The 16178-nt window shown below is 37.6% G+C and overlaps 1 protein-coding gene across 2 annotated transcripts in view; it reads right to left on the bottom strand.

The window, feature by feature from the left end:
• Nucleotides 1-1582: 1582 nt before the first annotated feature.
• ANKRD13C (ankyrin repeat domain 13C) overlaps nucleotides 1583-16178 on the bottom strand; it is a 66708-nt gene continuing 52112 nt past the window's right edge. Inside the window, exons 10-11 of one of the 2 annotated variants that reach the window (XM_021713901.1) lie at nucleotides 14657-14757; nucleotides 1583-3838 (exon numbers count right to left, since the gene is read on the bottom strand). In XM_021713901.1, the coding sequence (XP_021569576.1) occupies nucleotides 3708-3838; nucleotides 14657-14757 (232 nt within the window). In that variant the 3' untranslated portion in view covers nucleotides 1583-3707. The remainder of the gene's footprint in view (nucleotides 3839-14656; nucleotides 14758-16178) is intronic. The other variant, XM_008060968.2, reaches the window with a different exon arrangement.

Genomic DNA, 16178 nt, shown 5'->3' with positions numbered 1-16178 from the left:
GAAAGCTGAAGGGGAAGGATCGCTGGAGCCCAGCAGGTCAACACTGGGGTGGCTGTGAGTATGCCAAAGCACTCCAGCCTGGGCGATGGAGTGACTCTGACTCAAAAAAAAAAAAAAAAAAAAAGCTCATTCCAAGGTAGTCCTAGAAGGATGGTCAAAAATGTAGTAATACTTGGCATGTTATGAGATTTTTTGACAGGGTTTCACTCTGCTGCCCAGGCTAGAGTGTAGTGGCATGATTCTAGCTCACTGCAGTCTTAAATTCTTACTCTCAAGGGATTCTCTCACCTCAGTTGGGACTACAGGTGTGTATCACCACACCTGGCGGATATTGTTTTATTTTTCGACTGGTCTTAAACTCCTGGCCTCAAGCAATCTTCCTGCCTCAGCCTCCCAGAGAACTGGGATTACAGGCTTGAGTCACCATGCCCAGCCTGTTGAGATTTTTAGAAGGCTGATCAAAGATACTATTCAGATTTCCGACTCCCCCCTAAAAAATGCTTTCAAAAGTAGTTTTTGCTAATTGATAGTACATAAATTATAGGCTTTTACCAAGCTTAGCTGTGCTGTCTCTACAAGTGATTTGCCTCCTGTCAGTTTCTCTCTGGGGCATTCTCCAGTCAGTTCTTTGAAAGGTTTCAGTTTCCAAACACAGCTATTTTGGTAAAGATGCATTTTGTTAATTTTAGAAAACATGACCAAAAAACCTTTTGTTGGAGTAACAGCAGACACATATTATATCCTACATGAAACTGAGACCAATTAATTCGCAACTGTAGAGACTAACATAAGTGGGACTTTGTAGTCACCTGAAGTCTCCAGCTTTTTCTCTAGTGCGTGTGTAAGTATGAGTGATAGGAATGAACAAAAGGAGCGCCCTTTCATTCAGCAGCTGGCTCTGAACAACACAGGTTTGCACTGCACGGGTTCAAATACACGCGCATTTTTGACTGTGCCCCTGACTCCCGTGTTCAAGAGTGAACTGTATTTACTGCAGCCCTTTCTAATGGTCTCCAAACAGGATCCTGTCTGCTGAAGACTTCGTGAATGAAAGCTAGGAGAACAGCTTGCTAAACTGTCCTATCCCAGGGTGTGAATAACAAACTGCATGTGAAATAACCTATTAAAACCTACTTTTATTAGCATGGGTGGAGCTTAATTCCAGTTCTGGGCAGAAATGACTCAGTTTCAGCTTCTGTTATCACCTGACAGACGTGTCAACTTCCAAACCACCACCTGTAATTAGACTACTCAAGGCATCTGCTTTCTACTTCTACATATGAATGTGTGCAGAGGGCCAACGTCCTCATCAGAGAACTGTTTTCTTGAAGACAAGGAACCGCATCTTCTTTCGATACCACACTGGTGGCAGGAATATAGAGCATTTCTAAATGGTCACTTAAGATGACTATATTATGGTCCCCAACCCAATTTAAACAATTTCTAAAATAACAAATGAAAGGCACATAGAATCTCATGTACCTACATTACAAAATCTTGATTTTTTCATATTATGAAACTGTTTTGAAACAGCGCATAGAGCTTCGTTCATTTGTTGAATTAAAAGGCACATTGTAAAAAATCTAATATTGTGAAAAGTTTATTTGTATTAATTCCTTTTTTCCACCATCATAAGAGATACTGACATCTGTTTGCTCTGTGATAAAAGACATTTTGGAATGGATAATCTGTTTCTACTATTCTTTTAAAAAGAGTCTTAAAAACAAAATCCCAGTGCAAGAGTTTTCAGTAGTCTTCCTACTTCCAGTGCACTCCAGTGTATTCACAGCTGTTAGAAAACTGATAAGCCCCAGGCTGCAATGTACAATGTTTTTTACCTAAGGTATCTGCACTAATGAAAAAATCCATAGTATGTTCCTGAAAGTGTACTACACTCCTACAAAGTAAAGGAGGCTAAAAGCAGCAGTAATCACTGCCTTTCAGTGTCTCAAACCTCATATAACCACTGATAGAATAATTCAGTCTCTTAAGACACTTGATCTACAACCATTTCCTAAATAATAGGGATCAACTTCAATCAGTCTGGGTTTACCAATACTTTCCTCAAAATTCAACAGACCCATGTAAGGTAGTAATTAGGTCTTTGAATTTTTAACTATGGTTATTTTTCTTCATTGTAAAATGATTTTAATAAAATGTCAACATATGCAATGCATGTACCAGTATGGATGATGCAGCTTTAAAGATGTTTATTATAAAAATGTTCTTATCATTGATGCTTTGGATTTTGAAGTAAATCACCTTTTCAATAAGGGTCTCTAAACGCATTTCAAATGGTCTAAAGTCCTGGAAAAAGCTTAAACTACTAATCAGTCTAAAAAAAAAACTTGACAGATGCATTCTTGACACATTCATCATCATTTAAAAAACATTTAAAAAACATTTAACTAAGCTCTTTAATACAACATGACATTTTATAACTGTTATACATTATTCTCCCTAATGTATTTTCATTCTTGAACCTTCAAACCGTCTTGGAATAAATATGAAAAATTTTAAGTGCAAAAATGAGTGATGCATGATTTGAACACTTTGGAGACAATTAAAATCAATAAATATTTCCCTGTGACCCCCCAAAAAAATAAACAATAGAAGTTGTCATTCTTGTGTATACTTCTGGACTTTAACTTGTAGCAAATATATTGTTAGTATATAAAATGTTTATACCTTATTTTGAAAGCATTACATGTGTAGGGTTGTCTAAAATATGTAGATTTTTTTTAAACTGACACCAATGCATCCATATTCCACTAAAAATAAACAAAATAATCAGACTGATGTGCACTTATTAGGAAGCAAGTTAAAAAATTTGGAGTTTTTTTTTTTTTTTTTAAAGTGCTACGATTTGGAAGAGGAGTATCTTTAAGCATGCTAAATATCATATATGAACATAACAAGACTCTTAAACTCAAGTTTAGAAAAAAAATAGAGGTTCTATGAAAGGAAGATTAGTACCAAACATTTTCCATTGGAGAAATAATTCAGGTAAAAACAAATAGCACCACAATGAATTGCACTAAGGTGCTAAAGGAGGTACCTTATTCCCTGAAGAGTGAACGCTCCTTCTGAAATGTATTGCAACATATATATGCAATTGTTTAATGGTTACCATTTGGTTCATTTATCTACAGAAAACTGCATTCCTTCTAGTTCATTATATCGAACATTCAAATTACTGAACTATACATAATGTTACATAGTTTACATTCTATGAAAACAAAGCTTGAGGGAATATTTATAAATGTCACCTTGAATATAAGATGACACATTTAAAAGGGCTTCATATTTCTTAAGACATTTAATTTACGTTAATGGTCCAGGAGTGTTTTAGATATAGATATAGATATATTTATATGCATATATATTTCAACAAGAAGTGTAAAAATTTTTAAAAACAAATCACAGCACTCATAGCTGCTTTACATACGAAGGTCTTAGGGTCATTAATGTGTCAAACTATTACACTTATAATATGTGTATTTTTAAAAAGACTGAAAATGGCACATCAGAAAACTTGCTGAAATTCTTATTAGAGGCCCATTTCATTTTATCATATCACTGATGTGTCGATTCAATGTATAATTCCCTTTTCTTCACTGAAAACATGTGTCCCTCCTCCTATTTAGGTCCACTTCTGGGGTCTCTATCCTCTTTCCTTGGTTAGGTAGCCTCATTTTCCATGTCAGCTAAAGATCAGGAAAACGGCTTGGATCTTCCTTGTAGTCATCAGGTATAGTGAAGATAGAGCCATCAAACTCATCATATCGAAACTCCTGAAAAGTCACAGTGGCTGTGATCGTGGGAAACACGGGTATATCTAGGGAGAGAACAATCAAAGACAACATTGTAAAATCAAGTGTTAATCTAGTCATACATAAAGTACTACTGGAAATCTCCATAATCCTAAGGATTTAAAAAAAAATTATTTAAAGACCAGAAAAATCCAAATATATGTTTAATACTGAATGTGTGTTTTAGGTAGGGAGTTGGGTATTGATTGGTGAGGAGAAAAAAACACAGACTTACCAGAACTGTATAAATACTTGAGATACCACCGCTTCTCAACCTTAAGAATATAATGCCAGATTCTACCAGTCTTTTTTGTTTTTCTTGGGGCAGGAGAACAGCTACTTTGGAACTTTTTGCACTCTGATATCTTTCTTCGGATTACAATATGTATGTGTCACTCTGACTCTTTGAGCTGACTTATTTTCATTCCTACCACAGTAATTCAAGTCAAATATACTAACTCTTTTTTTGTTTTAAAACACTAAAAACAATTCATCTCTTAAATATGTGGAATAAAACAGTCTCATCAGAAATGGAGTAATACCATACCACCACAGCTTAATATTTTTCCAAATGAAATATATTTCTGGCTGAAATTATAAATGAAACCTGGCATTTATAGTGGGCAAATTAATTATTAAATAGGAACTAGAAAAATAAATTTTTAAAAATAGGCCGGGTTCGGTGGCTCAGCCTGTCATCCCAGCACTTTGGGAGGCCGAGGCAAGTGGACTGCCTGAGCCCATGGGTTTGAGACCAGCCTGGGCAACTTGGTGAGACCTCATCTCTATAGTAAATAAAAAATTAGCCAGGAGTGGTAGCACGCGCCTGTAGTTCCAGCTACTTGGAAGGCTGAGGCAGAAGGTTCGCCAGAGCCCAGCCGGTCGAGGTTGTGGTGGCCATGAACATGCCACTGCACTCCAGCCTGGGCTACGGAGTGAGACTCCAACTCAAAAAATATTAAAATAAATTGGCCAGGCTCAGTGGCTAATGCTTGGAATCACTTTGAGAGGCAGAGATGAGAGGACTGCCTAGCCCAGGGAGTTGATACCAGTCTGGTCAGCAAACTAAGTGCTAGACCTGTTTTTGTAAGGCCCGTGAGCTAAGAAAATAATTTATATTTTTAAATGGTTGGAGGAAAAAAGAATAGTATTACATGAAGTGAAAATCACATGAAAGTCAAACCTCAGTGTCCATAAATAATTTTACTGGAACACATGCCTGTTTGTTTACTTACTGTTATGACTGATTTTCTTCTAAAAAAACAAATAATAATAGTAATAAATAATTTAGTGGTTGTGACAGAAACCATATAGCCAGCAAAGCCTAAAACATTACGGTTCAGAAAAAGTTTGCTGACCCTTGTTCTAGCTATTAGATATACATCAGTAAACAAGAAACAAAATGTGTGCATTTATGAAGACTGCACTGGTTGAGAGAGACAGACAACAAACAATAAAGGTAACAAGTAGAGAAAAATGAAGCATGGAAGGGCACAGGAAGTCTCAATATTGGGGATCAGAGTTGTTGAACAGGGTGGTCCAAAACAGAAAATAAAATGAAATGAACCTCTATGAAATGACTTTCTAGCAGCAAAGACCTGAGATAAACCATGCAGTTGTGTTGAGGACGAGACAAAAATTACAAATAGAAGGAACAAGAAATACAAAAGCCCTAAAGGAAAGTGCCAGGCTTAATCTGGGAGCAGCCAGAAAACCAAGACTGAGGTTAAGGAGATGAGGTCCGAGAACAGGCAGCCAGATAAGGTGTGGTTAGGCGAAGGAAAAGACTTCAGCTTTTACTCTGGATGAGATGGAAAGCCACGAAAGGCTGTAAGCCGGGTAGTGATGTACTTTGAGTTTTAGCAGACGTCACGAGAATATAAACTAGGGTGGTAAAACTGAAAAGGGAGATGTGTTCCAGAAGGAGTGGCCGAGAGGCAGAAAGACTGCCAAGAACAGAACTCTACCAGAGAAGTCACTGAGACAAGAACTCCAAACTAAGAGAGTCAAATCTTGAAGACATTAAGAAAGACAAAAACAGACAAGTTTCCACTACACTTAGCAATAAGAATATCAATAATAAGAGTGGAAGAGAGAATCTGCAATGGACTGAGGAAGGGAATAAACTTTTTATTTAGAGATAATTAGATTCACATGCAATTTTAAAAAAACAATACAGAAAGATCCCCATACCCTTTATCCAAGTTCCCACAGTGAATTGCCAGTATAATCCTCTGGCGATTCATCCACGTTGTTTCATGTATTTTTTATTGGTGAATGAGATATTCCATGGTAGAGATGTACTATAGTTCATTTACCTGTTAAAAATTGTAGTTTTTGGCGATTATAAATAAAACTGCTATGAAATGAACATTTGTATACAGGCTTTTATGTGAACATAATCTTTTTTCTGGGCTAAATACTTGAAAGCACAAGTGCTTAAGTGTAGTAGCTGCATGTTTAATTTTTAAAGAAAGCACAAAATGTTTACCAGACTGGCTTACCATTTTAGATTACTACCAGTAATATATGAGTGATCTAGTTACTACACATTCTCACTCACCAACATTTAGTGTTGCAGTGTTGTTGCTGAAATGTTTAATGTTAAGTGTGTAATATTTAATTATAGCTTTTTCTTGCATTTACCTAAAGGCTAATAATGCTAAACATTTTTTGTTTGCTTATTTTCCATCTATAATCCTCTTTGGTGAACTGTCTCTTCGTGTTTTTGCCTTTTTCATATTAGCATGTTGTATTACAGATGAGTTGAGAGTTCTTTATATATCCTAGATATTAAACTTTTGTCAGATATGTGGTTTGAAAATATTTTCTCCCACTCTGTAGCTTGAGCTTTCTTTCTTAAATCTAGGCCTTGCATGGAGCAAGAAGTCTTAACTTTTCAGGAAGTCCAAATCATTGACTTTTCCTTTTATGAACTGTGCTTTTCTTAACAAGTTCTTCTATGTTTATCTCCTAGAAGTTTTATAGTATAATAGTTTACATTTAATTACATTACATTTAAATCCATGATCCATTTTGAGTTAACTTCTGCACAAGCTGTAAGACTTATATGGAGCTTTTTTTTTTTTCTTTTTGTCTATGGATGTTCAATCACTCCAGCAACATTTTGTAGGAAAAACTATCTTTTCTCCATCAACTGCTTTTCACTGTTGTCAGAAGTCATTTGGGCATATTTGTGAGGATCTATCTCTCTCTGGATTCTCTGTTGTTCTCTTGATATATATGTGTGGCCCTCGGCCAACACACAGCCTTGATTATACTTCAGCTATATATCAAATTTCAAATTGCAGTAAACTGCTCACATATTATTCTTCTTTTTCAAAATTGTTTTAGCTATTGTTATGGGTTGGATTCTGTCCCCTCAAAAAAGATTTGTTCAAGTATTAACCCCTAGTATTTCAGACTATGATCTTGCTGGGAGACAGTCTTTGTAGAAGTAATCAACTTGAGTCATCAAAGTGGTCTCTAACCCTTATAAAAAGGGAAAATACAGGGACACACACAATGAGAACACCTTGTGAAGATGAAGGCAGAAACTCGCATGATGCTTCTTCAGACAAGGAAAATCATGAGAAGCAGGGGGAGAGGTGTGGGACGGATCTATTAGCACAGCCCTGAGAAGAAACCAGCCCTACTGATACCTTTATCTTCGACTCTGGCCGCCAGAAATATGAGACAAGACATTTCTCTTGTTTAAACCGCTCAGTCTGTGTTAGTTTGTTATGGCTGCCTAGTAGACTTAAACTGCTATTCTAGTTCTTTTGCCTTTCCATCTAAATTTTAAAACAATCTTGCCTATATCTACCAACAAATTTTACTGGGACTTTGATAGGAATGTGTTAGACTCATCAATTTGAAGATCACTGACAGTTTTTCCTATGTTTAGTCTTCCAATTCATGGTGATATTAGGTCTCTCCAATTGTTTAACACTTCTTTCATTTATTTAAGCATATTGTGTAGTTTTTGTACATATCTTATACATTTTGTTTGATAGCATTTCCCTTTTTTTTTTTTTAGTGATAGCAAATGTTGTTTACCTTTGGTGTCTATATTTTCAATGCTAGTATACAGAAAATCTGTTTAACTTATATGCTGTAACCCTGATAAACTCACTTAATTTTTGAGTTTTTTTTTGTGAGTGTGTTTGTTGTTGTTTATGTGTAGAATCTTTGTAATTTTCTCTACCTGTACAATCATGTTATTAGCAATTAGAGGTGGTTGTATTTCTTCCTTTCTACTCTGAATGCCTCTTACTTCATTATTACATTTATTATCCTTTTGATTCTGCAGTCTGTAGTGCTCTCCCATTTCATTTTTTTGTATCAGTAATTTGTGTTTTTTCTTGTTTTTATCAGTTTCTCTACACACTTCCAAGATTATGAAACAATTCAAAGAATCAACCCATTGTTGCATTAACTTAATTCTTTTTGTTTTCTCTTTCATTGATTTCTCCATGTTTATTTTTCCCTCCTTCTACTTGGCTTTAGGTTTATTTTTTTTTCCCCTAAGTTCTTTTTTTTTTTGGAGTTGGAATTGGAGTCTCACTCTGTGGCCCAGACTGGAGTGCAGTGGCATACTCACAGCCACCAGTCTTGATATGCTGGGCTCAGGTGATCTTTCCTTCTCAGCTTTCCAAGTAGCTGCAACTACAGGCATGCACCACCAAGTCCAGCTAATTTTTTGATTTATTGTAGAGATGAGGTCTCACCAAGTTGCCCAGGCTGGTCTCGAACCCGTGGATTCAGGCAGTCCTCTCACCTTGGCCTCCCCAAGTGCTTGAGCCACCCTGCCTGGCCCCTCATTTCCTGAAGTAGACACTCAGATTCCTGAAACTTTTCCTCTTTTGTTAAAGTATGTATTTAGTGCTACAAATTTCCCTTTCAAAACTGCTTCTATATTTCACAAATTTTGATATGCTCTCATTTGTCAAATTATTGTTTTATTTCCTTTGAGACTTCCTCTTTGATGTATAACTTAGAAGAGTGCTCTTTAGTTTTCAAGTGTTTGAAGATTCTCCCATTATCTTTCTACTACTAATTTTTAGTTTAATTCCATTGGGTTCAGATAATATGTGCTGCATGATTTTCAGTTCTTTTATATTTAGTCACATTTGTTTTGTGGTCAATATGGTCTAACTAGGTAAATGGACAATGGGATATTCTTTGAAAAGAATGTGTATTCTGCGGATGTTGGGTGAAAGGTTCCATAAATGCCAATTAGATCCTCTGGATTAGAATGTTGTTGAGTTATTCTATATTTTTCCTAATTTTCTCTCTGTTGAGAGAAAGATGTTAAGGTCTCCAATTAAAATCGTAGGTCTAGCCATGAGTCTTTAGTTCCGGCTAGTTGTAAAGCTGAGGCAGAAGGATCACCTGAGCCTGGCAGGTTGAGGCTGCGGTGGCCATGAGCGTGCCACCATACTCCAGCCTACAGAGTAAGACTCCAACTCAAAAAAAAAAAAAAGTTGTAGGTCTGTCTGTTCTTTTTTTCAGTTCTTTCAGTTTTTGCTTCATCTATCTTGCAACACTGTTGTTTAGTATATATAAATTTAGAATGGCTATGACTTCTTCATGGATTGACCTTTTGTCATTATATAATATCCCACTGTGTCTGATAATTTTCTCTGTTCTAAAATCTACTTCATCTAATTTTAATAAAAGCAGCCCTGCTTTTACTTAATTAATGTTTGTATAATATAGTCTCCTCCATTATTTCACTTTTATCCTGCCTATATCGTTATATTTGAAGTGAATTTCTTGGAGAGAGCATACTACTAGATCATGTTTTTTCAATCTACTTTACCATTCACTTGTCTTTTATTTACTTACTATTCTGAGTGGGGGCTTCCCTCTGTCACCCCTGGTTGGAATACAGTGGCACACTCATGGCTCACTGCAGCTTCGACATCCTGGCCAGAGTAGATCCTTCTGCCTCAGCCCCTCAAGTAGCTGAGAATATTGATGCATGCCACAACATCTGGCTAATTTTTGGATTTATTGTCTTGGCCTCCCTAAGTGCTAGAATTACAAGTGTAAGCCACTGTGCCTGGCCAATCACCTCTTTTAAGGGGTTTATTTTGACCATTTACATTTAATGGAACCATCTAAATGTTAGGGTTAATTTTACCATTTCGCTCGTTTTCTGTTTGTTCTGTTTTTCATTTCTCTACTTTTCCTTAGCTTACCTTCTCACTACTTTCTTTGGTTAATTAACTAGTTTTTACAATTTTGTTTTAATTTACCTGGTGTTACTGAGTTATCTTTGTATAGCTTTAGTTGTTACTCTATTATATATGAGGGAGGACCCAAAAAAACCTGGACTTAACTTTTGGAAGGTGGGCCCCTTGTAGTACAGGATCCCTCTACTAAGTAAGTGTTCTAGGAATCCATCAGCATCAGTGTACAAGTTAACGTTGTTCTGAGAGGCTGCATTGGCTTCAGTAGATTTTTTTTTTGGAGATTCTTTCAGCGCATTTGGCCAATTTTATGATGGATAATTTACAAGTGCATCTGCCCACACCACGCAGAGTGTTCAGCAGTTTTTGACCAATCGTGGCATAAGCCCCGTGCCCTACCCTCCTTATTCACCCGATCTCACCCCAAGTTACTTTTTTTGTTTCCCTGGATGAAAAAAGTTCTCAAAGGCAAACGTTTTGCACATATGGAAGAGGAGACACAAAAAACGGCAGAAGACTAAAGGGCATCAAAACTGACAAGTTCAAAAATGGTTTTGAGCAGTGGAAAAAGCATCTCGGTAGGTGTATTGCATCAAACAGAAAGAACTCTGAAGGTGACTGAAATTTAAACATGCAAAAAAAGCAATACACAAATTTTTTCTATATATAAATTATATTTTTTGGGGGTCCGCCCTCAAACATGTCTAACTTAACATGGGTTCCTGGTGCCAGTGAAGTAGAGAAACATTGTATCTCTTCATGTCCATTTACTTATCCCCATTTATAACAAAATTATAAATAGGAAATAAGTCTGGAGAGATAGTCCTTCAAAAAGCTTGGCTATTAAAAACAAAGATTAAATAATACAGTGAAGTTACAGGGATTTTTTTTTCTAGTTTGTTGCTTGAATTTTAAAAGGGAAAAGACTTGAACAAAACTAACAACTAAGAGAGAAAAGGTGGTAGAAAGTAAAAGAGCAGGAAGGAGAAGAGGTTCACAGTACAAATGAAGAGATTATTCAAGCTAAGAGGAGCACCACTTCTATGACGACAGGAAGGATCAAAGGAAAGATGGGACTTGGGACAGAGTCTGTATGGGCTGCTAGGAGTAGTGAAGGAGGCCTCTCTCTCTCTCTCTCTCTCTCTCTCTCTCTCTCTGAGAGTCAGTTTCGCTCTGTCACGCAGGCTGGAGTATAGCTGCACGATCACTGCTCACTGCAGCCTCGAATTCCTGGGCTCAGGTGATCCTTCCACCTCAGCTTCCGGAATAGCTGGGACTACAAGAATCTCTCACCACACCCAGCTATGTTTTGATTTCTGTAGAAACCAGATCTTGCTATGTGTCCCTGGTGAGGTCTCATTTCTTACAGTCTCATTTTGTAACAAAGGAAGTAAAAACTATCTACTTAGAATGCAGAGGAAGTAGTGGGGAAGAATGAAGATTTTATGAAAGAGGCTCAAATTCAGCCTTCGAGCAGAAAGAGAGAAGAAACCAATCAGAAAAAAGATCATTCAAAATCAGCACTTAAAATGGGCTGATTTTGAAAACATGTTACTATGTTAACAATCATTTCCAAATTTTTGTAATTTTCTCCCAGTTGTTATTTATCCTAAATACAGCAACAGAAATGGTAGATTAAATGAACCCAGGATGAAGTTTTCCAGTGTTCAAAAAAATGTTCAAAAGAATGATAAAGAAACAAGAGAAATAGCTAAAAGTAATAAATAAATAAATACCTTATAACTTTAAGTATACAAGAAGACGGTTATCTATTCCCTGTTAAGAATGTGGTTCTAGGCAGGCACAGTGGCTTATGCCTATAATCCCAGCACTTTGGGAGGCTGAGGCAAGAGGACTGCCTGAGCTCACAGGTTCGAGACCAGCCTGGGTAACATGGTGAGACCTTGTTGCCACAAAAAAAAAAGAAAAAAAAAATTAGCCGGGTGTGGTAGCACATGCCTGTGGCTCCAGCTACTTGGAAGGCTGAGGCAGAAGGATCGCTGAAGCCCCGCAGCTTAAGGCTGCAGTGCGGTGGCTGTGAGCGTGGCACTGCACTCTAGCCTAATCAACACAGTGAAGAGTCCCACTCAAAAAAAAAAGGAAGTGGTTCTACATGAGAAAAATGCCTATAAAAAGCACTGTCATTTTGTTTCCTTCTCGTATAGTCACAATACCTAGATTGTGCGGTGCGGTTCGGATTTGGAACTTTAAAACAGCCAGGCAAGGAGGCTCATGCCTGCAATCCCAGTGCTTTGGGAGGCCAAAACAGGGGGATCACTTGAGGCCAAGAGTTTGAGACCAGTCTAGGCAACAGAGTGAGAATCTGTCTTTACAAAAATGTTTTTAAATTAACCAGGTATAGTAATACACACCTATAGTCCCAGCTAAAAGAATGCGAATGCAGGGGTGGTTTGGAATTCTCATCCATTCAACCCTTGTCCTTCATTCTAGCTTGTCACTACATTTCTTAATAGTACCTAGAAGAAGAAGGCTTGAAATATTTTCTCACCAGAGAGTGACAGTGAGTTTTAAAAGCTTTTGCAGAAATGCTCATAGAAGGATCCCTTAACATGGTTACAGAACACTTTTTATTTATTTATTTATTTTGAGTTGGAGTCTCACTCTGTCACTCAGGCTGGAGTGCAGTGGCCGCTCATGGCCACTGCTGCCTCGACCTGCTTGGCTCAGGTGATCCTTCTGCCTCAGCCTTCTAAGTAGCCGGAACTACAGGTACATGCTACCATGCCCGGCTAATTTTTATTTTTCTTTTTTTGAGATGGAGTCTCACTCCGTCGCCAAGGCTGGAGTGCAGTGGCACACTCACAGCCACCCCAGCATCGACCTGCTGGGCTCAGGCGATCCTTCCGCCTCAGTCTTCCAAGTAGCTGGAACTAGGCACTCACCACCACACCTGGTTAATTTTTTGATTTATTGTAGAGATGAGGTCTCACCAAGTTGCCCAGGCTGGTCTCAAATCCATGTGCTCAGGCAATCCTCTCAACTCAGTCTCCCAAAGTGCTGGGATTATAGGCAAGAGCCACTACGCCCAGTCAACAGTACACTTAAAAAAAGAAAACACTGCGCCTTGGGAGGCTGAGGTAAGTGAATTGCCTGAGCCTGCGGGTTCGAGACCTGCCTGGGCAACTTGGTGAGACCTCATCTCTACAATAAATCAAAAAAAAATTAGCCAGGTGTGGTAGCGCGCGCCTGTAGTTACAGCTTCTCGGAAGGCTGAGGCGGAAGGATCGCCAGAGCCCAGCAGGTCGAGGCTGCGGTGGCCGGGAGCGGCCACTGCACTCCAGTCTGGGCAACAGAGTAAGACTCCAACTCAAAAAAAAATTTTAAAAATAAAAAATAAATAAATGAAAAATTAAAAAAAAAAAGAGATGGGTCTTGCTGTGTTGCCTAGGCTAATTTCTCCTGGGCTCAAGCGATCCTCCCACCCTGACCTCCCAAAGTGCTGGGATTAGCAGTATAAACCACCATGCCTGGTCACACAGCTTTTTTTTAATTAATTTATTTTTTGAGGTGGAATCTCACTCCATTGCCCAGGCTGCAGTGCAGTGGCACACTCATGGCCACCCCAGCATCAAGCTACTGGGCTCAGGTGATTCTTCTACTTCAGCCTTCCAAGTAGCTGGAACTACGCTACCACATGTGGCTAATTTTTTAATTTATTGCAGAGATGAGGTCTCGCCAAGTTGCCCAGGCTAAACTCAAACCCACGGGTTCAGGCAACCCTCTCACCTCCGCCTCCCAAAGTGCTAGGATTACAGGCTTGAGGCACCGTGCCTGGCCTTACACAGCTTTAGTTTTCTAATAATTTCTGCCCAAAATCTTATCACTGGTGTCTCCAAGTAGACACTGGATTCCCAGTAAATTTGAATTACAAAGGGCAACTAAGTGACATTTTGAAAATCATTTAAAAATCAATTTTAATCCAAAAAGTTTATCTCCAAGTTGGTAAAAATAATAAGGTCATATTTAATTTTTAGCAATGAAAAGATCATTTCTGGGAATGACACATTTTGGCTTGATTATTTCTGAGATGTGATATTAAAACCTCAGCCTCCCAAGGATCTGGGAACACAAGCACATGCCACCACGTCTAGCTAATTTTTTATTTTTATTTTTTTGTAGAGACAAGGTCTCTGTTTCTAAAGATCACTGTTTAAGATAAAATTAAGTTTAAACATTTAAGTCTGAAAAACAAAATGTATGAGTATTACTTGATCCATGAATAGTGACTACTGACTCCAGAATCATTCCCACTATACAGAAACTCAGTCTCCTGATTTCACTTTTAAAACATTATTACAGTGTACCATTAGTGCACCCACATCTTCTTGTATGAAATATTTTCATATACATTCCATTTATTTATTTATTTAATTTTTAAAACGTGGAGAACAATTCAGGGTTAGATATACACTTACATTTCATTTAAATCAAGCAGAATTAGAATTCTCATCAGGTACTTAATATATTTGACAAAACGTAAATACCAATTCATAGGACTGAACGTCTTTACCAAAATGTAAAAACCAGGAAATCTATTTTCCTTTAAAAGAAGTCTCTTATTAAATGCTAATAAACAGTTTCATACTTCTGACAGACACTAAAATTACATCTAAATTTTTCTCTTACCTAATTTTACAGGAAAGCCCGGAGGAAGCTTCATCTGAACAAATTCTCTAAGCTTGTTAAAGTGCTTAAAGGGAGCTATTACTTCTAAAACATTCAATAATCTGAAAAATGGAAGAAAAAATGTTTTCATTTTTCAAACTGCTTTGTGTCCTTATGCTGCTTTTTTAACGACAGGCTTTAAACTTAGACAGCAGTACTGAGTTCCAGATATTAAGGATGACATAACTTCTGTCTCCTAATTTTTTTATTATTCTTTTTATTCTTTAAAGGTACTTTATACTTTTATAGCTTTTGACTGTGGAACCCTAATTTCCACAGTTTCTTGATTATTAGGTCAATATTTAAACGGATTCAAGGCTGACACTTTCTTCTTCCTGAAATCTACACATTTCTGAGTTCTTCAATTGGACACAATGTTTGGGTGGCTCATTTTCACAATCAATGTATCATGTGTGAAAGGCTCTCATGTGCTTAATATTTTCTGATTTGGTTATTTGATAAATAAGTGTTCTTGTCCTAAAGAGAAATCTGAGTCACATAAAATTTCAGGTTATATTATCGTTCCCTATGTACTACAATTTCATACTATCTGTTAGCATTTAGTATTATACTAGTCATTATACTACAATTTCTTTCATCTTCTGACTGGATGGATTTCATTTTTAGGTTGTATTATTTTTCTTTAAAAAGGGCCTATGGCTAATACATTTCTTGAATTATTTTATGTTTGAGAATATCTTCAGTTGCCTTGATACATAAATGATGGTGGACATACAACCAGATTACACTTTCATTGCTTCAGAAATGTCAAGATGTATGAAATAATGTTAAGGTCAGGCTAATTTTACTCATTTTCTGTCTAGATGCCTTTAGATTTCTTTATTAACAATTAAGTTTACCCAGCATAATTTTCATCACCACTCTGTGCCAATTTTCCTTAAAATCTAATTTATCTTACATACTCCACTCTTCATTACAGAAAAACATTCTTCTATCATATTTTGAATACTATTTGGGTTGCATTTTGGATGCTTCCTATTTAAGTGACACACCAAAGACTTTTTTTTGAGTTGGAGTTTCACTCTGTCACACAGGCTGAAGTGCAGTGGAATGCTCATGGCCACCGCAGTCTCAACCTGCTGGGCTCAGGCAATCCTTCCACTTCAGTCACCCAAGTAGCTGGAACTACAGGCATGTGCCACCATGTCTGTCTATTTTTTTTTTTTTTTGAGTTTGAGTGTCACTCTTGTCACCCAGGCTAGAGGGCAGTGGCACGCTCCAGGCCACCGCAGCCTCGACCTGCTGGGCTCAGATGATTCTTCCACCTCTGCCTTCCAAATAGCCGGAACTACAGGCATATGCTACCATGCCAACCTAATTTTTTTACTTATTGTAGAGATGAGGTCTCACCATGTTGCCCAGTCTGGTCGCGAACCCACAGGTCTCAGGCAATCCTCTTGCCTCGGCCTCCCAAAGTGCTGGGATTATAGGCTTGAGCCACCATGCCCAGGCAGCACTGACT

This window comes from Carlito syrichta, unplaced genomic scaffold, assembly GCF_000164805.1.
Source record: "Carlito syrichta isolate Samal-C Ts95f unplaced genomic scaffold, Tarsius_syrichta-2.0.1 Scaffold304785, whole genome shotgun sequence".
In the NCBI taxonomy this organism is placed as follows: Eukaryota; Metazoa; Chordata; class Mammalia; order Primates; family Tarsiidae; genus Carlito; species Carlito syrichta.
The sequence above is the reverse complement of the archived record's forward strand: the minus strand, read 5'-3'. Positions and strand labels throughout refer to the sequence as shown.